At 45.1% G+C, this 26,186-nt stretch overlaps 1 protein-coding gene across 2 annotated transcripts in view; it reads right to left on the bottom strand.

Annotated features, from left to right (window-relative positions):
* The window catches only part of AGL (amylo-alpha-1, 6-glucosidase, 4-alpha-glucanotransferase), a 397,512-nt gene extending 372,109 nt beyond the window's left edge, over positions 1–25,403 (bottom strand). For both annotated transcript variants that reach the window (XM_053693718.1, XM_053693717.1), the window contains exons 1-4: positions 25,117–25,403; positions 12,764–12,930; positions 12,474–12,677; positions 9,815–9,996 (exon numbers count right to left, since the gene is read on the bottom strand). In XM_053693718.1, coding sequence (XP_053549693.1) covers positions 9,815–9,996; positions 12,474–12,677; positions 12,764–12,930; positions 25,117–25,388 — 825 coding nt within the window. In that variant the 5' untranslated portion in view covers positions 25,389–25,403. The remainder of the gene's footprint in view (positions 1–9,814; positions 9,997–12,473; positions 12,678–12,763; positions 12,931–25,116) is intronic.
* Between the last annotated feature and the right edge of the window lie 783 nt (positions 25,404–26,186).

Below are 26,186 nucleotides of genomic sequence, written 5' to 3'. Positions count from 1 at the left end.
ACAATGCGGACTACAGCACACAGCATCAGAACGTTCTCACAAAAGACGATATCAAGCACCTTTCATCAAAGGATGACATAAAAGAGGCAATGAACGACTTTAAGTCTATGTTTGGGGAACTCAAAAACAAAATTTCAGCAGTGGAGCAAAGAGTCACATATATCGAAGAGAAGCAGGAATCCATCTGCTCTGACCTACAACACCAGTCGAGAGTCTCGCAAGCGCAGGAAAGTGTGGTTCACACACTAATGGATAGAATAGAGGACCTGGAAAACAGGAGCAGGAGGAACAACATAAGATTGTGTGGCGTTCCAGAAAGTGTTGACCCCCCTGCCCTGTTGGAATATATACAGGACTTTATCAAATACCTTAAAGGTCCAGTCAACACAGTAGATTTGCATAATCAACAAATGCAAGATAACAAGACAATGCAATAGCACTTAGTCTGAACTTCAAATGAGTAGTAGATTTTTTTTCTGACAATTTTAAGTTATGTCTTTTTCCACTCCCCCTGTACCATGTGACAGCCATCAGCCAATCACAAATGCATACATGTACCATGTGACAGCCATCAGCCATTCACAAATGCATACACGTACCATGTGACAGCCATCAGCCAATCACAAATGCATACACACTTATTCTTGCACATGCTCAGTAGGAGCTGGTGACTCAAAAAGTTTAAATATAAAAAGACTGTGCACATTTAGTTAATGGAAGTAAATTGGAAAGTTGTTTAAAATGACATGCTCTATCTGAATAATGAAAGTTTAATTTTGATTGAGTGTCCCTTTAAAAATAATGAAGCGGCAGCAGAAACCCCCATAGAAAGAGCCCACAGAGCCTTGCGGCCCAAGCCACCTAACAGGGCCCCCCCCAGAGACATTATCTTAAAATTCTTGTCCTTCAGAGATAAGGAACTGGTCCTAAGACTTGCCAGGGCAAAAAACTCACTTGAATTCCGGGGAGTAGAGGTTCAAGTATATTCCGACCTATGCCCAACCACATTACAAAAAAGAAGGGACTTATGGTTCATCACATCTGTTCTGAAAGATAGAAGAATCCCATACAGATGGGGATTCCCCACCTGTCTGATAGCTACCATGAATAATACCTCCCATGTTCTGCGAACTATTGAAGACCTTCCCGCATTTAACCAGGCTCTCGGCCTTGACATCAGACCCCCACGCCAAATCACAGCGGCACCAGAGGACCCTCGTGAAGGAGGCCTAGAAGGGATCAGAAACCGCCCAGGCTGAAGAAAGCACAATGGAGAACAGCGGAAATTGAATCCTGATGCTTCCAAGTTTGTTGGACTGGAACAAAAAGGCCCATTAGGTTAAGCTTGGGCTTATCATGGACTGCACTCAGCAAACACGCACAGATAAGTCTAAACTTTAAGTTAAAAAGCTGAGCTTGTTGTAACCCAAAGTTATGTTATAATTTTAAAAGAATATACTGTTTATATAGAGTTAACTATGGTTGAAAATGAACAACTTACTTCTACTGTTGTGGGAAGTTGTTGGGTTGTGGGGGGGTAGGGATGAAGAGGGGCGGACCACATAATAACACTAACGGGGCAGACTGGGCAGGAGTGCAGAGGTCTTACAAAAGCAACCCATGAGGACAGATGAAGGGGCCTAGATTAAAAGCGATAGGCACGACACCCGTGACTCATATAAATGGCACAAGGACACATTGCGGCTCTAAAGATACACATAGCGAGACAGCTGTTAAACACATCTCACCTAAGAGACCGCCACAAGTTTTATAAGATGACTGACACAGCCCTTGAGTAGGGAAGCACACACATACTGCCACATTACACAAGACCTCACCCCAGACCCAGCAGTCCATAGACTAGTACTTTAGATAACTTTCCTGGCCCCCGCTACCAAGACAACACTACTGGTTAAACATTACCCGTAACACTCCCTCCCCATACAGCATCTGACAACAGGTACAGTGCACGAGATGCAGGACATGGTAGTGCTAGTGTCAACAGCTTGGTTATTTGTATAGAACTGTTCAACTTATAATTATTTTTTTTTGGTACGTTCTGAAACAAATGAAAATGTTTAAAAGTTTATGTTTAAGGTGTTCACTCAGGGATAACTACCCCTGTTTTTTCTTCTCTTAAATTGTGCATACTTTGTCTTGAGCCATAGACTTGAGACACATTTGCTTAATTTGCCTGCTATATATACACTAGATTTAAACCCTTCCCATTACCCCCTACCCACTGACTCAACCCTCCCCTTTTCAGCTACTCTACTCAACCCCTTTCATTTCTTCCCCTCTCCCCCCCCCCCAAACCCCCCCCTTTTTTTTTTTTTTTTGTTGCTGCTGTTGTTTTTCTTTCACCCTCCCCCCCCTAATCCGGACACACCATGGCCCTCCAACCGAGAAGGGAGAAAACTCTCTCAGTAGAAATGATCACGGTCAATGTTAAGGGATTTAATACCCCCAGTAAGAGATCTATTGCCCTCACTGACCTACACAGAATGGGAGGGGAGATAGTATACCTACAAGAGACGCATTTTGCCAAGAATCACGAACCAAAGTGGTACAACCGTAGATACCCAACAGCATACTTTGCATCAGGTCCCAAAAAGAAAAATGGGGTGGGAATACTATTTAGTGCAAATATGCCATTTCAGGTCGACCAAGTCCTTAGAGATTCAGACGGCAGATACCTCATACTCACAGGCTGCCTTTTTGGTAGGCCAGTAGTTACTCTGGCCAACATATATTGCCCTAATCAATCTCAGCACCTCTTCTTACAAGAAGTTACATGCAAGCTACTTGAAATTCAAAGGGGAGTGTTGTATATGGGAGGGGACCTGAACGCGCCCTTAGAACCCGCGCTAGACACGTCCAACGGAATCTCCAGCACCCCCATAAGATCCTTAAGCGCATTCACGACTCACTGACTGAACTGGTCATACATGACATCTGGCGCCTGCACCACCCACACACAAGAAATTATTCATTCTACTCACACCCACATAAAAAGTACTCAAAAATCGACTACCTATTTACTGACACGACAGGCCTCACGATAACCACTAGCAGTAACATCCACTCGATCACATGGTCAGACCATGCGCCGGTTAGCTGCGCCATTCAATGGCCAAACACGCCGGTCACTCCATATCTTTGGAGGCTGGACGACACATTGCTCGATGACCCAGTTTTCCGCGCAGAGACCCAAGAATCATTGGTTCAGTTCTTCCAGACAAAAGCAAACGATCAAATGCGGAGTTGTACCGTCTGGGAGGCACATAAATGCACCATTAGAGGTCTACTGATCAGAAAGCGAGCGCACCTAAATAGGCAGAGGAGGGAGCGCTACCAGGGCCTTTTGAAGCAGGTATCAGATGCAGAAAAAGAGCATAAGAAATCCCCGGCGGATGAGAGCCTATTAAAAACGCTTGCGCGTGCAAGGGCAGAATTACTTGTATATTTACAAGAGGGGTATCAAAAAAAGGCACTAATGCTAAGACAGAGTTACTTTGAACACGGTGACAAAGCCGGTAGATTGCTGTCCAGGGCAATAGTGCGTAAAAAGCTTAAAGCTTATGTCTATGAAATAAGGAACCAGGATGGGGAGCCGACGGAAGGTCTGTGGCTGATGTTTTCAGTGATTACTATGAATCTTTGTATAATATCCAGGGTAATCGCAGAGCAGAGGGAGCTGTCCTGCAAGAATTGCAAACAGAGCATGATCTCCTCACATACATTGGCGGGTGACTTTTCCTAGCCTCTCGGAACAGGAGAGGGACTCGCTTGAGTCTCCCATTACAGTAAACGAAGTGAAAGATGCCATAAAAGACCTCCCGACAGGGAAAAGCCTGGGCCCGGATGGCTTTGGGATCAAATGCTACAAACTATTTGTAAATACATTGGCCCCTGAACTGGTAACTATTTTTAACTCCCTTCCTGACCATCCTACACTACCGCACACAATGCTCGAAGCCCACATAGCCGTGATCCCCAAACCGGGGAAGCCTCCTGATAAACCGGAGAATTAAAGACCGATATCTTTGCTCAATTCTGATGTAAAGATACTCGCCAGAATTTTAGCCAACCGTCTAAACAAATACCTCCCTGGACTGGTCTCTACTGACCAGGTCGGCTTTATCCCAGCCCGCGAGGCAAGAGATAACACCCTCAAAGTCTTGCAATTAATAACCTACGCTCAAAACAACTTGAAACCATTAACCTTAGTTACAACCGACGCCGAAAAAGCGTTCGACCGGGTCGACTGGTCATTTATGAGACACACACTAAATAAGTTCGGGTTTGGCCCTAAGATGGTTAATATTGTCATGTCGCTCTACTCCACGCCATACGCAAGAGTGAGAGTTGCCCATGTCATGGAGGTACTAGCTGGGAAAATTAGAAGCAACCCGGGGATAAAGGGGATATTGGTAGGTGAACACGAGCACAAACTTGCCATGTACGCTGACTATGTCCTTCTGACATTGTTGGACACATCAAATTCGCTCAGGGAGGTTCTGGCCAAATTCTCTGAATTTGGAAAAGTATCCAATTTCCTATTAAATCCCACGAAATCCGAAATACTGAACATCACAGAGACCCCTGAAAGCTTTGAGGCCCTCAAGTCTAACTGCCCGATAAAAATAGCTCAAAACTCCATAAAATACCTAGGGATTACACTCACATCTTCTCTGAAAGACATAGTAGAGACTAACTATAGACAAATTGAGAAAGACGTAGTAAGTGACTTAGCTAGCTGGAAAAACAAAACTATCTCATGGATGGGCCGGATCGGGGTAGTCAAAATGAACATCCTACCAAGGGTGTTGTACATCATGCAGACTGTCCCGGTTTGGCCGCTCTCACAACAAATCCATAACATACAATTAGCAATTGAGGCCTACATTTGGAATGGGCAGAGGCCACGAATACGCAAGAGCACAACATACTTGCCCAGAGACAGAGGAGGCTTGGGAGTACCAAACCTGACAGAGTACCTGAGAGCAATATCTCTACAGCGACTGGTTGAATGGTGTCATAATTCACCAAATAAGGCTTGGACACAGGTAGACAGAGAGATCCTGCGGAGGGGGAACGTGGGTGCGCTGGCCTGGATCACGCACAAAAATCGTCCAGTTAGCATTGTACAGTACCCCCTTATCATGGAGGTGTTTAAAACCTGGGACAAACTAATCGGAAGGGTGCCCCACGTCTCCATTCCAACTTCACCGGTGACCCCGGCTCAGGAGAACCCTGACATGGGCACTGAGGTGAATTGCGGACTTCATAAAGCCCCATATACGCTAGCTGAAGCAGCGTTCTTTAACCTTATCCACCAACATAGACTTAAAACTCAAAGTGACCTTGCTGAACTGAGACCCAACATATATGCTTCATGGTTCAGAGTAGCGCAGCTCTCACATTTCTTTAGCATGCACAAAGAAAGATCAGACCTGACGAGAGATAGGACTCTATTTGAGGTACTATGCACAACGACACAAACCCCCAAGCACCTAATTTCACAACTTTACATACTCCTCCTGACTGGCGGAATGACTGCCCTCCCGACCTTTGCAGAAGCTTGGCAAACCGAATTGAGCTTAGACATTGACTTGAAGGACTGGATAAAAATTTTCGATAAAGCCAAGAGGGCGTCGGTCTCCATGCGCATCCAGGAAATGCATTATAAGTTCCTGAGCAGGTGGTACATGACGCCCCAAAGACTTAAAAAAATATACCCACATGCAAACGGGGGATGCTGGAGAGGTTGTGGCGAGGGGGGAACATACCTCCATATCTGGTGGATCTGTCCACTTATACGCCCATTCTGGGAGGAGGTATTTGGTGAGATAAGTAGACTACTCAAGATTATAATCCCACCCAGACCATCGTATTTGATATATCACGAATTGCCTAAGATAATAGGCGAGGACAGGTACCTTCTGTTTCTGTTAATGTTAAACGGGGCAAAGGGACTCATACCTGCACTGTGGAAAAAACAGCGCAATCCCAGTTTACAGGATTGGAGGCACAGGGTGGGGGACTTGATTCGACTGGAAAGATACCACTACCTCAAATTTGGTAAAATTGGTATACACAAAATGATGGTACTGACATGGGAGGGCAAAGGAGTCTAAATAAACTCTTAACGTCTAGATAACTAACTACGGGCTTGTACTGACCTAACTCTGCTTCCCTGCCGCTGCCCCTTTACACCCCCCTCCCCCAATAGCTCCTTCCCTACCCCCCCCCCCCCAACCAACCCATCCCACATAACAAAAGCACACTTTATCTCACTCCCCCAACCCATTCCCTCCTCCTCCCTTCTCTGGTCACTTCTTTGGTGACCATTTCATGTTTTTGTGCACCTACAACTGTGTGAGTAAAGTAAGTTGTATGAAAAGCAAACCTGCAGAAGCTCCTGAAAACATAACTATGGACACATATAGAGGCTGGGGACTTTTTATTCCACAGCCAAGAACATCAATGATACAAAAGTGCATTTAACCAATCAGAAGCTTATAAGGAATGTTATTGCAGACTAAAAGAATCAATAGGTTCTGTACACTAATTAACATGTTGTATTGTATGACATGATATTGCACTTGACAAAATAAAGCTTTTCAAAATTAAAAAAAAAAAAAAGTAAATTGGAAAGTTGTTTAAAATTACATGCCCTATTTGAAAAATGAAAGTTTTTTTTGGACTTGACTGTCCCTTTAAATCCAATAAATTATCTGATGTACTCTGGGAAGGAGTGCAATATGTAATATTTCGCTTGCGCTTAGAAGGGCGAGGTAAAGCATTAAAGGTCGCAGACACCGACGTCTGAACAGTGCAGTAACGTCTGGTGACAAAAGGCCCCCTCCAGATGGAGGATCCGCAATTCTATGGTAAAACTGCATGTGTAGAGAGATAAGAATGTAGGGTACGCACCTCACTGGACGACAACTCCTCAGAGGTGGACGGCTCCGTGGTATAAAACATGTTTGATATTATCAGATTATCAAGGCATATGGAACATAACAGAGGGCGGATCTAAGGCCTCCTCACCATATAAACAGGAATTACTGATTAGGAATAGAGGGAGTGCCCTCTAAAGTAACAGAATCCTCGATCGCTAGTGCAATAACCGGAGAACTAGAGAAATAAATCTTATTTTATTGCAAAAAACTTATACCCCAATGGCTGGGGCACTCACCAACTCCTATGACCCAGACAGTACAGAGATTTATAACTCCTCTCTGATAGACACCCGGTCAGGAAAAAGGGAAAGAATCACATGGTGCACAATGCAGGACCAACCCTACTATGAGAGAAAGCGCGCCAAGCTTGTAAACTGCACAGCTCTCAAAGTGAAAGTGAAACCTGTATATTCTATAACAGCATAGATAATCTTGATTAGTGGACCCTGCGCAAGTCTCGCTTCTCCTACTTACACAACTATTCCATAACAGCCTATGAGCCCTTAACATCTCACACATAAAGCAGCATAAAATAAACATATACGATTATTCCCCCCTGTTCAATAATCCCCCTAAGGAGATATTAACCCTTGAATCTATACAGATAAAAGGAGTCACACTGTGACCTTGTCTTCTTACGTTATCATACATGTATAAAATATGAATCGATCTTACCAGAATCTACACCGTGGTACAGGAACACGGTCCTTCAAGTGTGACAGATAGTAGCATCGCTTCTGACATGAGCTTGAATGAAGAAAACAGGCAGCGAAACTCGTCAACGCTGATTGCTTAAGGAGCTGCTAATATGAGTCGGGATGGTTTCGCAGGAAAACTCTCCCTGCATCTCCAGACTCTAACTTTCATCCATGCTCTCACTGAGAGGCTGACAGGACTACTTAAAACTCCAGTCCTATCTTGAAGAGTACTACCCTCTATAAGAGACTACTCCGAAATCTTCTAACACTTCTCTGCCAACCTCCTGTGACGAAAGGGAAGAATGACTGGGGGATGAGAGAAGCGGGGGAGGTGTTTAAGCCTTTGGCTGGGGTGTCTGTCTCCTCCTGGTGGCCAGATTAAGTATTTCCCACAAGTAAGGAATGCAGCTGTGGACTCTTCCCATATTAAGATGGAAATAAGAGGTATGATCTTCTTATACACAGGGGCAACACGTTCTTGCAGATATTTCATATGATCGTTAAAAACACCTTTAGAGATAGAGAGACAGAAGAAACCGCAGTTAATATACAGGGAGTGCAGAATTATTAGGCAAATGAGTATTTTGACCACATCATCCTCTTTATGCATGTTGTCTTACTCCAAGCTGTATAGGCTCGAAAGCCTACTACCAATTAAGCATATTAGGTGATGTGCATCTCTGTAATGAGAAGGGGTGTGGTCTAATGACATCAACACCCTATGTCAGGTGTGCATAATTATTAGGCAACTTCCTTTCCTTTGGCAAAATGGGTCAAAAGAAGGACTTGACAGGCTCAGAAAAGTCAAAAATAGTGAGATATCTTGCAGAGGGATGCAGCACTCTTAAAATTGCAAAGCTTCTGAAGCGTGATCATCGAACAATCAAGCGTTTCATTCAAAATAGTCAACAGGGTCGCAAGAAGCGTGTGGAAAAACCAAGGCGCAAAATAACTGCCCATGAACTGAGAAAAGTCAAGCGTGCAGCTGCCAAGATGCCCCTTGCCACCAGTTTGGCCATATTTCAGAGCTGCAACATCACTGGAGTGCCCAAAAGCACAAGGTGTGCAATACTCAGAGACATGGCCAAGGTAAGAAAGGCTGAAAGACGACCACCACTGAACAAGACACACAAGCTGAAACGTCAAGACTGGGCCAAGAAATATCTCAAGACTGATTTTTCTAAGGTTTTATGGACTGATGAAATGAGAGTGAGTCTTGATGGGCCAGATGGATGGGCCCGTGGCTGGATTGGTAAAGGGCAGAGAGCTCCAGTCCGACTCAGACGCCAGCAAGGTGGAGGTGGAGTACTGGTTTGGGCTGGTATCATCAAAGATGAGCTTGTGGGGCCTTTTCGGGTTGAGGATGGAGTCAAGCTCAACTCCCAGTCCTACTGCCAGTTTCTGGAAGACACCTTCTTCAAGCAGTGGTACAGGAAGAAGTCTGCATCCTTCAAGAAAAACATGATTTTCATGCAGGACAATGCTCCATCACACGCGTCCAAGTACTCCACAGCGTGGCTGGCAAGAAAGGGTATAAAAGAAGAAAATCTAATAACATGGCCTCCTTGTTCACCTCATCTGAACCCCATTGAGAACCTGTGGTCCATCATCAAATGTGAGATTTACAAGGAGGGAAAACAGTACACCTCTCTGAACAGTGTCTGGGAGGCTGTGGTTGCTGCTGCACGCAATGTTGATGGTGAACAGATCAAAACACTGACCGAATCCATGGATGGCAGGCTTTTGAGTGTCCTTGCAAAGAAAGGTGGCTATATTGGTCACTGATTTGTTTTTGTTTTGTTTTTGAATGTCAGAAATGTATATTTGTTAATGTTGAGATGTTATATTGGTTTCACTGGTAAAAATAAATAATTGAAATGGGTATATATTTGTTTTTTGTTAAGTTGCCTAATAATTATGCACAGTAATAGTCACCTGCACACACAGATATCCCCCTAAAATAGCTATAACTAAAAACAAACTAAAAACTACTTCCAAAACTATTCAGCTTTGATATTAATGAGTTTTTTGGGTTCATTGAGAACATGGTTGTTGTTCAATAATAAAATTAATCCTCAAAAATACAACTTGCCTAATAATTCTGCACTCCCTGTACAAAGTCAGTGCCCTTCTTGTCTGGTCACTTACACTGAGCTGCTGGTCAGTCTGGATGATTGATGGGAGACCCCGCTGAGCGTATTTCCCATCTGCCACATTACACGTCAAGTGCCAGAGAGCCCGGTCCAGTAGCCAAGCAGGTTTCAGGTGGGGCGAGTTCACCAGATTATACGAACACTCTGGGTGCTGCTTAATCCAATTACTGTTAGCAGCTGCCGGAAATCAGATTAAAAGCACATAAATATTCAAGAAAACAGCAGTAAATCACCTGTTCCAGTGTATCTGTTGTACAGCCCGCCTCACCTGTGCTACTGTATCTGTATATACAGCCCGCCTCACTTGTTCTACTGTATCTGTATATACAGCCCGCCTCACCTGTCCTACTGTATCTGTATATACAGCCCGCCTCACTTGTGCTACTGTATCTGTATATACAGCCCGCCTCACCTGTCCTACTGTATCTGTATATACAGCCCGCCTCACCTGTCCTACTGTATCTGTATATACAGCCCGCCTCACTTGTGCTACTGTATCTCTATATACAGCCCGCCTCACCTGTGCTACTGTATCTGTATATACAGCCCGCCTCACCTGTCCTACTGTATCTGTATATACAGCCCGCCTCACCTGTCCTACTGTATCTGTATATACAGCCCGCCTCACCTGTCCTACTGTATCTGTATATACAGCCCGCCTCACCTGTGCTACTGTATCTGTATATACAGCCCGCCTCACCTGTCCTACTGTATCTGTATATACAGCCCGCCTCACTTGTGCTACTGTATCTGTATATACAGCCCGCCTCACTTGTGCTACTGTATCTGTATATACAGCCCGCCTCACTTGTGCTACTGTATCTGTATATACAGCCCGCCTCACCTGTCCTACTGTATCTGTATATACAGCCCGCCTCTCCTGTCCTACTGTATCTGTATATTCAGCCCGCCTCACCTGTCCTACTGTATCTGTTGTACAGCCCGCCTCACCTGTGCTACTGTATCTGTTGTACAGCCCGCCTCACCTGTGCTACTGTATCTGTATATACAGCCCGCCTCACCTGTGCTACTGTATCTGTATATACAGCCCGCCTCACCTGTCCTACTGTATCTGTATATACAGCCCGCCTCACCTGTCCTACTGTATCTGTATATACAGCCCGCCTCACCTGTCCTACTGTATCTGTATATACAGCCCGCCTCACCTGTGCTACTGTATCTGTATATACAGCCCGCCTCACCTGTCCTACTGTATCTGTATATACAGCCCGCCTCACTTGTGCTACTGTATCTGTATATACAGCCCGCCTCACTTGTGCTACTGTATCTGTATATACAGCCTGCCTCACCTGTGCTACTGTATCTGTATATACAGCCCGCCTCACCTGTGCTACTGTATCTGTATATACAGCCCGCCTCACCTGTCCTACTGTATCTGTATATACAGCCCGCCTCACCTGTGCTACTGTATCTGTATATACAGCCCGCCTCACCTGTCCTACTGTATCTGTATATACAGCCCGCCTCACTTGTGCTACTGTATCTGTATATACAGCCCGCCTCACCTGTGCTACTGTATCTGTATATACAGCCCGCCTCTCCTGTCCTACTGTATCTGTATATACAGCCCGCCTTTCCTGTCCTACTGTATCTGTATATACAGCCCGCCTCACCTGTCCTACTGTATCTGTATATACAGCCTGCCTCACTTGTGCTACTGTATCTGTATATACAGCCCGCCTCACCTGTGCTACTATATCTGTATATACAGCCCGCCTCACCTGTCCTACTATATCTGTATATACAGCCCGCCTCTCCTGTCCTACTATATCTGTATATACAGCCCGTCTCACCTGTCCCAGTGTACACTTGCCCGTCTGCTTGGGTATACACTTGCTTGCCTGGGTGGGTATACACTTGCCCGCCTGCGTGGTTATACACTTGCCCGCCTGCGTGGTTATACACTTGCCCGCCTGCGTGGTTATACACTTGCCCGCCTGCGTGGTTATACACTTGCCCGCCTGCGTGGTTATACACTTGCCCGCCTGCGTGGTTATACACTTGCCCGCCTGCGTGGTTATACACTTGCCCGCCTGCGTGGTTATACACTTGCCCGCCTGCGTGGTTATACACTTGCCCGCCTGCGTGGTTATACACTTGCCCGCCTGCGTGGTTATACACTTGCCCGCCTGCGTGGTTATACACTTGCCCGCCTGCGTGGTTATACACTTGCCCGCCTGCGTGGTTATACACTTGCCCGCCTGCGTGGTTATACACTTGCCCGCCTGCGTGGTTATACACTTGCCCGCCTGCGTGGTTATACACTTGCCCGCCTGCGTGGTTATACACTTGCCCGCCTGCGTGGTTATACACTTGCCCGCCTGCGTGGTTATACACTTGCCCGCCTGCGTGGTTATACACTTGCCCTCCTGCGTGGTTATACACTTGCCCTCCTGCGTGGTTATACACTTGCCCACCTGCGTGGTTATACACTTGCCCACCTGCGTGGTTATACACTTGCCCACCTGCGTGGTTATACACTTGCCCACCTGCGTGGTTATACACTTGCCCACCTGCGTGGTTATACACTTGCCCACCTGCGTGGTTATACACTTGCCCACCTGCGTGGTTATACACCTGCCCACCTGCGTGGTTATACACTTGCCTACTTGTGTGGGTATACAATTGCTCACCTGTGTGGTTATACACCACATCGGTAATACACAGTACACCCCAATGTCTCCTCATCTTTTCCACTAATTTCCCAACATCAGCCCAGCTGTACTTTTTGCCCGTCCTTGAGAAGTCTGGGTTGAGCTGCAGCTGGTCGGCCAGAGAATAGCATGAGCGAGACTTCCCCAAGGTCTGAAGGGGAGTGAAATGTATCATGTTGTACCCTAAAATATAGAAAAAAAAATATTAGTATAAAGGCAGAGATCATTACATAGGAAATTCACAAAGGCAAATAATGTGGATGACATACCGGACTCTTTGGCCACTCTAAGTCTGTCCTCCCACTCATCAAAAGGTCCCAGACATTTGGAGAGGAAGGTCTGTAGGGTGATACAGTCCAGAGGGAGCACACGGTCATCCTCACCAATTCGCAGGATGGGGTCCACTACAATATAACCTTCACCACTTGATCGTTCCCTGCAGGAGGAAAACTGCTTTTTAGAATAATGTTAGCGTGACACCAGCACATACAGCATGAGCAGGACAACAGACAAAGAATATGCCTGACATCAGCACATACAGTATGAGTATGAGTGATCTAAAGACTCTATGATCTAAATATGTATAGTTTAGAGGATAGAAGGGAAAGAGGTGACATGATAGAAACCTTCAAATATATGAAGGGACTTAATAAAATAGAAGCTGGAAGCATTTTTCACAAAAATATAAACGCCAAAACAAGGGGTCACAATCTAATGTTAGAGGGTAGCAGATTCAGGAGAAATTTGAGGAAGCATTTTTTACAGAAAGGGTGGTGGATTCATGGAATAAACTTCCATTTGAGGTGGTAAACACAAACACTGTAAAGGAATTTAAAAATGCCTGGGACATGCATAAGGCTATCGTAAGGAAAAAGTAACATGTAATTTGGGTAGACTTGATGGGCCTTTTTGGTTCTTATCTACCGTCGAATTCTATGTTTCTAGTAAAACAATGGACAAACAATGTTTCTGATACCAGCACATACAGCATGAGTGTCAGGGTTTTTTTCCCCTGTTTTGTTTGCCATGTGCTGCTGGCAGCTATTTTACTCACCTCTCTTCCTGACTATGGTGCATTGTGGGGGATGCTGCTCATTTCCTGCACTTCCTTTTATGGCCAGACTGGTGTGCATCATCGGTGTGAGACAGGATGCAGTCTCAGAATTGTGATGTCATCACTTATTATTTAAAGGGCCTCTGTTCAGTATGCTTTGCCTTGCGTTGTCTCAGACCTGTTTGTGAGAGCTCCTGTGTATTACCTGGCTGTCTGACGTCCTTCCTGGTTCCTGATCCCTGGCTTGTTCCTGACTCTGCTGTTTTCCTTGTTCCTGATTCCGGCTCGTCTGACTATTCGCTTTGGCTCCTGACTCGGCTCGTCTGACTACCAGCTCTGGTTTTGACTCCTGGCTTGTTATTTGACTTGTGGACTTTTTATTATTTTTTTGTTATTAATAAAGGTGTGATTATTTTTGCACTTCTCAAGTTCTGATGTTACACAGGTTCTTCAGAGGCTACGTGAGAACGGCCTGTTTTGTAAACTCGAGAAATGTGAGTTCCATCAGACTCAAGTAACCTTTCTAGGTTATGTTATCTCCGTTGCAGGGTTCTCCATGGATCCTGACAAGTTATCTGCAGTTCTGCAGTGGCCTCGCCCAGTTGGTCTTTGGTCTATTCAACGTTTTTTGGGGTTCGCCAATTACTATAGAAAGTTTATTAAAAACTTTTCTTCCTTGGTCAAACCTATCACAGACATGACCCGTAAAGAGAATGATCCACTCCATTGGTCACTTACTGCCATTAATGCCTTTGATAGTCTTAAGACTGCCTTTGCTGCCGCTCCAGTTCTGGCTCATCCTAACCCTGTCCTGCCTTTCGTTTTTGAGGTCGATGCGTCTGAGACTGGAGTAGGTGCCCTCTTGTCTCAACGTCCTACGCCTGACGGTTCCTTGCATCCGTGTGGAATGGCGAATTATGGGTTTCAACCATCCTTGTTGCCCGATTCATTCATGTCTCAGGGTATTCCGGCTTTGGAGGAGCATCTCCGGCAACTCCGTTCCACGTGGGTGCAGATTCAGGATTGCCTTCATCGTTCTATGCAGCGCCAAAAGTTCCAGGCGGATCGTAGGTGTCTGCCCTCGCCTTCCTACCAGGTTGGTGAGAGAGTTTGGCTGTCCTCCCGCAACTTGAACCTTCGTGTGCCTTCCAATAAACTGGCTTCCCGTTATGTTGGTCCTTTTCGAATACTACGACGGGTCAATCCTGTGGCCTACGCCTCTTGACCTTCCTCCTGCAATGCGAATCTCCAATGTTTTTCATGTCTCCCTCTTGAAACCATTGGTTTGTAATCGGTTTACCACTGTATTGCCTCGTCCCCATCCTATTTTTGTTGACAACCATGAGGAGTATGAGGTCAGCAGCATTATTGACTCTCGTATGTCCAGGGGTCGTGTACAGTATTTGGTTCACTGGAGGGGCTACGGTCCGGAGGAGCGTTCTTGTGTTCCCTCCTCTGATGTTCATGCTCCCGCCCTCATCCATGCCTTCCATGCCCGTTTCCCCAATAAGCCTTTTGTCCTCCCGCGGGGGAGGGGTCATTGAGGGAAGGGTACTGTCAGGGTTTTTTCCCTGTTTTGTTTGGCATGTGCTGCTGGAAGCCATTTTACTCACCTCTCTTCCTGACTATGGTGCATTGTGGGGGATGCTGCTCATTTCCTGCACTTCCTTTTATGGCCAGACTGGTGTGCATCATCCATGTGAGACAGGATGCAGTCTCAGAATTGTGATGTCAATTGTGTTTAAATTGTTATTTAAAGGGCCTCTGTTCAGTATGCTTTGCCTTTGCGTTGTCTCAGACCTGTTTGTGAGAGTTCCTGTGTATTACCTGGCTGCCTGACGTCCTTCCTGGTTCCTGATCCCTGGCTTGTTCCTGACTCTGCTGTTTTTTTGTTCCTGATTCTGGCTCGTCTGACTATTCGCTTTGGCTCCTGACTCGGCTCGTCTGACTACCAGCTCTGGTTTTGACTCCTGGCTTGTTATTTGACTTGTGGACTTTTTATAATTTTTTTTGTTATTAATAAAGGTGTGATTATTTTTGCACTTCTCGTCTCAGTCTGATTCCTGGCACCCTGACAATGAGCACGACAAGGGACAAAAGACAGTTCTGATACCAGCACATACAGCATGAGCAGGACAACAGACCAAAAAATATTCCTGATACCAGAGCTTACAGCATGAGCAGGACAACAGACAAAGAATATTCCTGATGCCAACACATACAGCATAAGCAGCACAACAGACAAAGGATGTTCCTGATACCAGAGCTTACAGTATGAGCAGGACAACAGACTAAGAATATTCCTGATACCAGCACATACAGCATGAGCAGGACAACAGACAAAAGACAGTTCTGATACCAACACATACAGCATCAATGGGACATCGGATAAAGAATATTCCTGATACCAGCACATACAACATGAACAGGACAACAAACAAAGAATATCACTGATATCAGCACATACAGCATGATCAGGACAATGGATACATAATATTCCTGATACCATCACATACAGCATGATCAAGACAACAGACAAGAATATTCCTGATACCAGCACATACAGCATGAGCAAGACAATAGGACAAAATACAGTCCTAATAAATGCACATACAGCATGAGCAGGACAACAGACAAAGACTATTCCTGATACCAGCACATACAGCATGAGCAGGACAACAGACAAAAGGCAGTCCTGATACCAACTCATACAGCATCAATAGGACATTGGATAAAGAATATTCCTGATACCAGCACATACAACATGAACAGGACAACAAACAAAGAATATCAGTGATACCAGCACATACAGCATGATCAGGACAACAGACAAGAATATTCCTGATACCAGCACATACAGCATAAGCAGGACCATGGACAAAAGGATATTCCTGATCCCAGCAAATACAGCATGAGCAGGACAAAGGACAAATAATATTCCTGATACCAGCACATAGATTATGAGCAGAACAGACAAATTATATTCCTGATACCAGAGCTTACAGCATGAGCAGAACAAACAAACAAATAATATTCCTGATACTTGAACATATAGCAGGAGCAGGACAACGAACAAAGAATATTCCGGATACCAGTACATATAGCATGAACAGGTCAATGGGTAAAGAATATTCCTTATACCATCACATACAGCATGAGCAGGACCATGGACAAGGATATTCCTGATACCAGCACATAAAGCGTGAGTAAGACCATGGATAAGGATATTCCTGATACCAGCATATACAGCGTAAGCAAGACCATGGACAAGGATATTCCTGATACCAGCACATACAGCGTGAGTAAGACTATGGACAAGGATATTCCTGATACCAGCACATACAGCGCAAGCAGGACCATGGACAAGGATTTTCCTGATACCAGCACATACAGCTTGAGTAAGACCATGGACAAGGATATTCCTGATACCAGCATATATAGCGTAAGACCATGGATAAGGATATTCCTTATAACAGCACATACAGCGTAAGCAAGACCATGGACAAGGATATTCCTGATACCAGCACATACAGAGTGAATAAGACCATGGATAAGGATATTCCTGATACCAGCACATACAGCGTAAGCAAGACCATGGACAAGGATATTCCTGATACCAGCACATACAGCGTGAGTAAGACCATGGACAAGGATATTCCTGATACCAGCACATACAGCGTGAGCAAGACCATGGATAAGGATATTCCTGATACCAGCACATACAGCGTGAGCAGGACCGTGGACAAGCAGGACTATGGACAAGGATATTCCTGATACCAGTGTATACAGCATGAGTAGGAACATGGACAAGGATATTCCTGATACCAGCGCATACAGCATGAGCAGGACCATGGACAAGGATTCTCCTGATACCAGCACATACAGCGTGAGTAAGACCATGGACAAGGATATTCCCGATACTAGCACATACAGCGCAAGCAGGACCATGGACAAGGATTTTCCTGATACCAGCACATACAGCATGAGTAAAACCATGGACAAGGGTATTCCTGATACCAGCATATATAGCGTAAGACCATGGACAAGGATATTCCTGATACCAGCACATACAACGTGAGTAAGACCATGGACAAGGATATTCCTGATACCAGCACATACAGCGTGAGCAAGACCATGGATAAGGATATTCCTGATACCAGCACATACAGCGTGAGCAGGACCGTGGACAAGCAGGACTATGGACAAGGATATTCCTGATACCAGTGTATACAGCATGAGTAGGACCATGGACAAGGATATTCCTGATACCAGCGCATACAGCATGAGCAGGACCATGGACAAGGATTTTCCTGATACCAGCACATACAGCGTGAGTAAAACCATGGACAAGGATTTTCCTGATACCAGTACATACAGCGTAAGACCATGGACAAGGATATTCCTGATACCAGCATATATAGCGTAAAACCATGGATAAGGATATTCCTTATAACAGCAAATATAGCGTAAGCAAGACCATGGACAAGGATATTCCTGATACCAGCACATACAGCGTGAGTAAGACCATGGATAAGGATATTCCTGATACCAGCACATACAGCGCAAGCAGGACCATGGACAAGGATTTTCCTGATACCAGCACATACAGCGTAAGCAAGACCATGGACAAGGATATTCCTGATACCAGCACATACAGCGTAAGCAAGACCATGGACAAGGATATTCCTGATACCAGCACATACAGCGCAAGCAGGACCATGGACAAGGATTTTCCTGATACCAGCACATACAGCGTGAGTAAAACCATGGATAAGGATATTCCTGATAACAGCACATACAGCGTGAGCAGGACCATGGACAAGCAGGACTATGGACAAGGATATTCATGATACCAGTGTAAACAGCATGAGCAGGACCATGGACAAGGATATTCCTGATACAAGTGTATACAGCATGAGCAGGACCATGGATAAGGATATTCCTGATACCAGCACATACAGCGTAAGCAAGACCATGGACAAGGATATTCCTGATACCAGCACATACAGCGCAAGCAGGACCATGGACAAGGATTTTCCTGATACCAGCACATACAGCGTGAGTAAAACCATGGATAAGGATATTCCTGATAACAGCACATACAGCGTGAGCAGGACCATGGACAAGCAGGACTATGGACAAGGATATTCCTGATACCAGTGTATACAGCATGAGCAGGACCATGGACAAGGATATTCCTGATACCAGTGTATACAGCATGAGCAGGACCATGGACAAGGATATTCCTGATACCAGTGTATACAGCATGAGCAGGACCATGGACAAGGATATTCCTGATACCAGTGTATACAGCATAAGCAGGACTATGGACAAGAATATTCCTGATACCAGCGCATACAGCATGAGTAGGACCATGGACAAGGATATTCCTGATACCAGTGTATACAGCATGAGCAGGACTATGGACAAGAATATTTCTGATACCAGCGCATACAGCATGAGTAGGACCATGGACAAGGATATTCCTGATACCAGTGTATACAGCATGAGCAGGACCATGGACAAGGATATTCCTGATACCAGTGTATACAGCATGAGCAGGACCATGGACAAGGATATTCCTGATACCAGCGCATACAGCATGAGTAGGACCATGGACAAGGATATTCCTGATACCAGTGTATACAGCATGAGCAGGACCATGGACAAGGATATTCCTGATACCAGCGCATACAGCATGAGCAGGACTATGGACAAGAATATTCCTGATACCAGCACATACAGCATGAGCAGGACCATGGACAAGGATATTCCTGATACCAGCACATACAGCATGAGCAGGACCATGGACAAGGATATTCCTGATACCAGCGTATACAGCATGAGCAGGAACATGGACAAGGATATTCCTGATACCAGCACATACAGCATGAGCAGGACCATGGACAAGGATATTCCTGTTACCAGCGTATACAGCATGAGCAGGATCATGGACAAGGATATTCCTGATACCAGTGTATACAGCATAAGCAGGATCATGGACAAGGATATTCCTGATACCAGTGTATACAGCATAAGCAGGATCATGGACAAGGATATTCCTGATACCAGTGTATACAGCATGAGCAGGATCATGGACAAGGATATTCCTGATACCAGTGTATACAGCATGAGCAGGATCATGGACAAGGATATTCCTGATACCAGTGTATACAGCATAAGCAGGATCATGGACAAGGATATTCCTGATACCAGCACATACAGCATGAGCAGGACCATGGACAAGGATATTCCTGATACCAGCGTATACAGCATGAGCAGGAACATGGACAAGGATATTCCTGATACCAGCACATACAGCATGAGCAGGACCATGGACAAGGATATTCCTGTTACCAGCGTATACAGCATGAGCAGGATCATGGACAAGGATATTCCTGATACCAGTGTATACAGCATAAGCAGGATCATGGACAAGGATATTCCTGATACCAGTGTATACAGCATAAGCAGGATCATGGACAAGGATATTCCTGATACCAGTGTATACAGCATGAGCAGGATCATGGACAAGGATATTCCTGATACCAGTGTATACAGCATGAGCAGGATCATGGACAAGGATATTCCTGATACCAGTGTATACAGCATAAGCAGGATCATGGACAAGGATATTCCTGATACCAGCACATACAGCATGAGCAGGACCATGGACAAGGATATTCCTGATACCAGCGCATACAGCATAAGCAGGACCATGGACAAGGATATTCCTGATACCAGTGTATACAGCATAAGCAGGACCATGGACAAGGATATTCCTGATACCAGCGCATACAGCATGAGCAGGATCATGGACAAGGATAGTAGCAAATGAAGCAGCTGCTACACAACTTGCTGTGTCACTAAAGGCTGTGACATTGTGAGGTGGCATTGTTGTTGTAGACCCTGTTAGGCTTGTCATCTAGTCAAGCACTGCATATACAGTTCTCTTACTCAGCCTCTTACCATTGAGCTAACACACACACAGCCAGGGACACATACAGACACACACACACACAGCCAGGGACACATACAGACACACACACACACACACAGCCAGGGACACATACAGACACACACACACACAGCCAGGGACACATACAGACACACACACACACAGCCAGGGACACATACAGACACACACACACACAGCCAGGGACACATACAGCCAGGGACACATACAGACACACACACACACACACAGCCAGGGACACATACAGACACACACACACACAGCCAGGGACACATACAGACACACACACACACAGCCAGGGACACATACAGACACACACACACACAGCCAGGGACACACACAGACACACACACACAGCCAGGGACACATACAGACACACACACACAGCCAGGGACACATACAGACACACACACACACAGCCAGGGACACATACAGACACACACACACACAGCCAGGGACACATACAGACAGACACACACACACACAGCCAGCGACACATACAGACAGACACACACACACACAGCCAGGGACACATACAGACACACACACACAGCCAGGGACACATACAGACACACACACACACAGCCAGGGACACATACAGACACACACACACAGCCAGGGACACATACAGACACACACACACACACACAGCCAGGGACACATACAGACACACACACACACACACAGCCAGGGACACATACAGACACACACACACACAGCCAGGGACACATACAGACACACACACACACAGCCAGGGACACATACAGACACACACACACAGCCAGGGACACATACAGACACACACACACAGCCAGGGACACATACAGACACACACACACACAGCCAGGGACACATACAGACACACACACACACAGCCAGGGACACATACAGACAGACACACACACAGCCAGGGACACATACAGACAGACACACACACACACAGCCAGGGACACATACAGACACACACACACACACACAGCCAGGGACACATACAGACACACACACACACACACAGCCAGGGACACATACAGACAGACACACACACACACAGCCAGGGACACATACAGACACACAGCCAGGGACACATACAGACACACACACACACACAGCCAGGGACACATACAGACACACACACACACAGCCAGGGACACATACAGACACACACACACACAGCCAGGGACACATACAGACAGACACACACACACACAGCCAGGGACACATACAGACAGACACACACACACACAGCCAGGGACACATACAGACACACACATACACAGCCAGGGACACATACAGACACACACACACACAGCCAGGGACACATACAGACAGACACACACACACACAGCCAGGGACACATACAGACACACACACACACAGCCAGGGACACATACAGACACACACACACACACACACAGCCAGGGACACATACAGACACACACACACACACACAGCCAGGGACACATACAGACACACACACACACACACAGCCAGGGGCACATACAGACAGACACACACACACACAGCCAGGGACACATACAGACAGACACACACACACACAGCCAGGGACACACACAGACACACACACACACACACAGCCAGGGACACATACAGACACACACACACACACACAGCCAGGGACACATACAGACACACACACACACAGCCAGGGACACATACAGACACACACACACACAGCCAGGGACACATACAGACACACAGCCAGGGACACATACAGACACACACACTCACACACACTAGACACACACACCTAGTGACATATACAGACACACAAACCAAGTAATACATACAGATACAAACTCACAAACACAGGGACACACAACAGATGCACACACACATACTACCACAGAGAGATACACACACACATACTCCCACAATCAGAGATACACATACACTGATGAAAATTTACACAAACACACACACACAGGGACAAACACCAGACACATACACACATACTCCCACAGACAGAGATACACACACACTGATGAATATTTACACAAACACACACATACTCCCAGACAGAGATACACACACACACACTGAATATTTATACAAACACATATACTCCCACAGACAGAGATACACACACACACTCATGAATATTTACACAAACACACACAGGGACACACCCACATATACACACACACTCTGAATATTTATACAAACACACTGGGACAAAACACCAGAAACACACACTGATTAATATTTACACACACACAGGGACACACACAGATACACACACACACTGATGAATATTTACACAAACACACACAGGGACACACACTGTTGAATATTTACACAAACACACACAGGGACACACACACACACACTGTTGAATATTTACCCAAACACACACAGGGACAAACTACCCACAGACAGAGATACACACAAACTGATGAATATTTACACAAACTCCCACAGACAGAGATACACACACTGATGAATATGTACACAAACACACACACACCAGACACACACATATAGTCCCAGAGACAGAGATACACACTGATGAATATTTACACAAACACTCAGTGACAAACACCAGACGCACACACACATATACTCCCACAGACAGAGATACACACACACCTTCCCTGTGTGTTTGTGTAAATATTCATGACTGTGTGTGTGTGTGTGTGTGTATCTCTGTCTGTGGGAGTATGTGTGTGTGCGTGTCTGGTGATTGTCCCTGTGTGTTTGTGTAAATATTCATCAGTGTGTGTGTGTGTGTGTGTGTCTCTGTCTGTGGGAGTATATGTGTTTGTCCCTGTGTGTTTGTGTAAATATAGATCAGTGTGTGTGTGTGTGTGTGTATCTCAGTCAGTGGGAATATATGTGTGTCTGGTGTTTGTCCCTGTGTGTTTGTGTAAATATACATCAGTGTGTGTGTGTGTGTCTCTGTCAGTGGGAATATATGTGTGTCTGGTGTTTGTCCCTGTGTGTTTGTGTAAATATACATCAGTGTGTGTGTAAATATTCATGTGTGTGTGTGTGTGTGTGTGTGTGTATATCTCTGTCTGTGGGAGTATGTGTGTGTGCGTCTGGTGTTTGTCCCTGTGTGTTTGTGTAAATATTCATCAGTGTGTGTGTGTGTCTGTGGGAGTATATGTGTTTGTCCCTGTGTGTTTGTGTAAATATAGATCAGTGTGTGTGTGTGTGTGTGTATCTCAGTCAGTGGGAATATGTGTGTGTCTGGTGTTTGTCCCTGTGTGTTTGTGTAAATATTCATCAGTGTGTGTGTCTCTGTCTGTGGGAGTATATGTGTTTGTCCCTGTGTGTTTGTGTAAATATAGATCAGTGTGTGTGTGTGTGTGTGTGTGTGTATCTCAGGCAGTGGGAATATATGTGTGTCTGGCGTTTGTCCCTGTGTGTTTGTGTAAATATACATCAGTGTGTGTGTGTAAATATTCATGTGTGTGTGTGTGTGTGTGTGTGTATCTCAGGCAGTGGGAATATATGTGTGTCTGGTGTTTGTACCTGTGTGTTTGTGTAAATATGCATCAGTGTGTGTGTGTGTGTAAATATTCGTGTGTGTGTGTGTATATATCTCTTTCTGTGGGAGTATGTGTGTGTGCGCGTCTGGTGTTTGTCCCTGTGTGTTTGTGTAAATATACATCAGTGTGTGTGTGTGTGTGTGTAAATATTCATGTGTGTGTGTGTATCTCTGTCAGTGGGAATATATGTGCGTCTGGTGTTTGTCCCTGTGTGTTTGTGTAAATATACATCAGTGTGTGTGTGTGTGTGTAAATATTCGTGTGTGTGTGTGTGTGTGTGTGTGTGTATCTCTGTCAGTGGGAATATATGTGTGTCTGTGTGTTTGTGTAAATATACATCAGTGTGTGTGTGTGTGTGTGTGTGTGTGTGTATATATCTCTTTCTGTGGGAGTATGTGTGTGTGCGCGTCTGGTGTTTGTCCCTGTGTGTTTGTGTAAATATACATCAGTGTGTGTGTGTGTGTGTAAATATTCATGTGTGTGTGTGTATCTCTGTCAGTGGGAATATATGTGCGTCTGGTGTTTGTCCCTGTGTGTTTGTGTAAATATACATCAGTGTGTGTGTGTGTGTGTGTGTGTAAATATTCATGTGTGTGTGTAAATATTCATGTGTGTGTGTGTGTGTGTATATATCTCTGTCTGTGGGAGTATGTGTGTGTGCGTCTGGTGTTTGTCCCTGTGTTTGTGTAAATATTCATCAAACACCAGACGCACAGACACATACTCCCACAGACAGAGATAAACACACACACTGATGAATATTTACACAAACACACACACACAGGGACAAACACCAGACGCACACACACATACTCCCACAGACAGAGATAAACACACACACTGATGAATATTTACACAAACACACAGGGACAAACACCAGACGCACACACACATACTCCCACAGACAGAGATAAACACACACACTGATGAATATTTACACAAACACACACACATCCTGCCTGTTTGCAGTTACACACTAGAACACACAACACAGAATTTTACACAGAGGGCAGCACAAACCCCAAGCAAACAGCTCACATACTGCAGGACACAGCAGGGGAGCCGTCTGGGCTTACTTACTGCTGCTGGAATCGGTACTGGAAGGAGCCAGCAACTTGCAGGTCCAATTTACAGAACTTGTCTGAATCCTCCTGACGCCCTGTGGGATTGTGCCACTGCAGGGGGTGGAAACTATGGCGATCATAGCTGCCCCCGGGCAGGGGGTAATTAGAATACACAGTCACATCTTTCCCTTGTAGAGTTGGGCCCAGCCGGAACTGAAGCTCGAAACCTAAGAAAAAAGGAAAATAAAAAGCACAAAGGGAATTATATGGTGTTATGTAACTACACATTCATAATGAGCACACTACACCCTATACTAATACTGAGCATCTATACACTGATAATGAGCACACTGCACTATATAATGATGTGAGTATCTATACACTGATAATGAGCACACTGCACTATATAATGATGTGAGTATCTATACACTGATAATGAGCACACTGCACTATATAATGATGTGAGTATCTATACACTGATAATGAGCACACTGTACTGTATAATGATGTGAGTATCTATACACTGATAATGAGCACACTGTACTGTATAATGATGTGAGTAACTATACACTGATAATGAGCACACTGTACTGTATAATGATGTGAGTATCTATACACTGATAATGAGCACACTGCACTGTATAATGATGTGAGTATCTATACACTGATAATGAGCACACTGTACTGTATAATGATGTTAGTATCTATACACTGATAATGAGCACGCTGCAGTGTATAATGATGTGAGTATCTATACACTGATAATGAGCACACTGTATAATGATGTGAGTATCTATACACTGATAATGAGCACGCTGTACTGTATAATGATGTGAGTATCTATACACTGATAATGAGCACACTGTACTGTATAATGATGTGAGTATCTATACACTGATAATGAGCACGCTGTACTGTATAATGATGTGAGTATCTATACACTGATAATGAGCACACTGTACTGTATAATGATGTGAGTATCTATACACTGATAATGAGCACACTGCACTGTATAATGATGTGAGTATCTGTACACTGATAATGAGCACACTGTACTGTATAATGATGTGAGTATCTATACACTGA

The sequence above is a fragment of the Bombina bombina genome, chromosome 10 (assembly GCF_027579735.1).
Source record: "Bombina bombina isolate aBomBom1 chromosome 10, aBomBom1.pri, whole genome shotgun sequence".
Lineage (NCBI taxonomy): Eukaryota > Metazoa > Chordata > Amphibia > Anura > Bombinatoridae > Bombina > Bombina bombina.
This window is presented reverse-complemented; position numbering and strand designations above follow the sequence as displayed.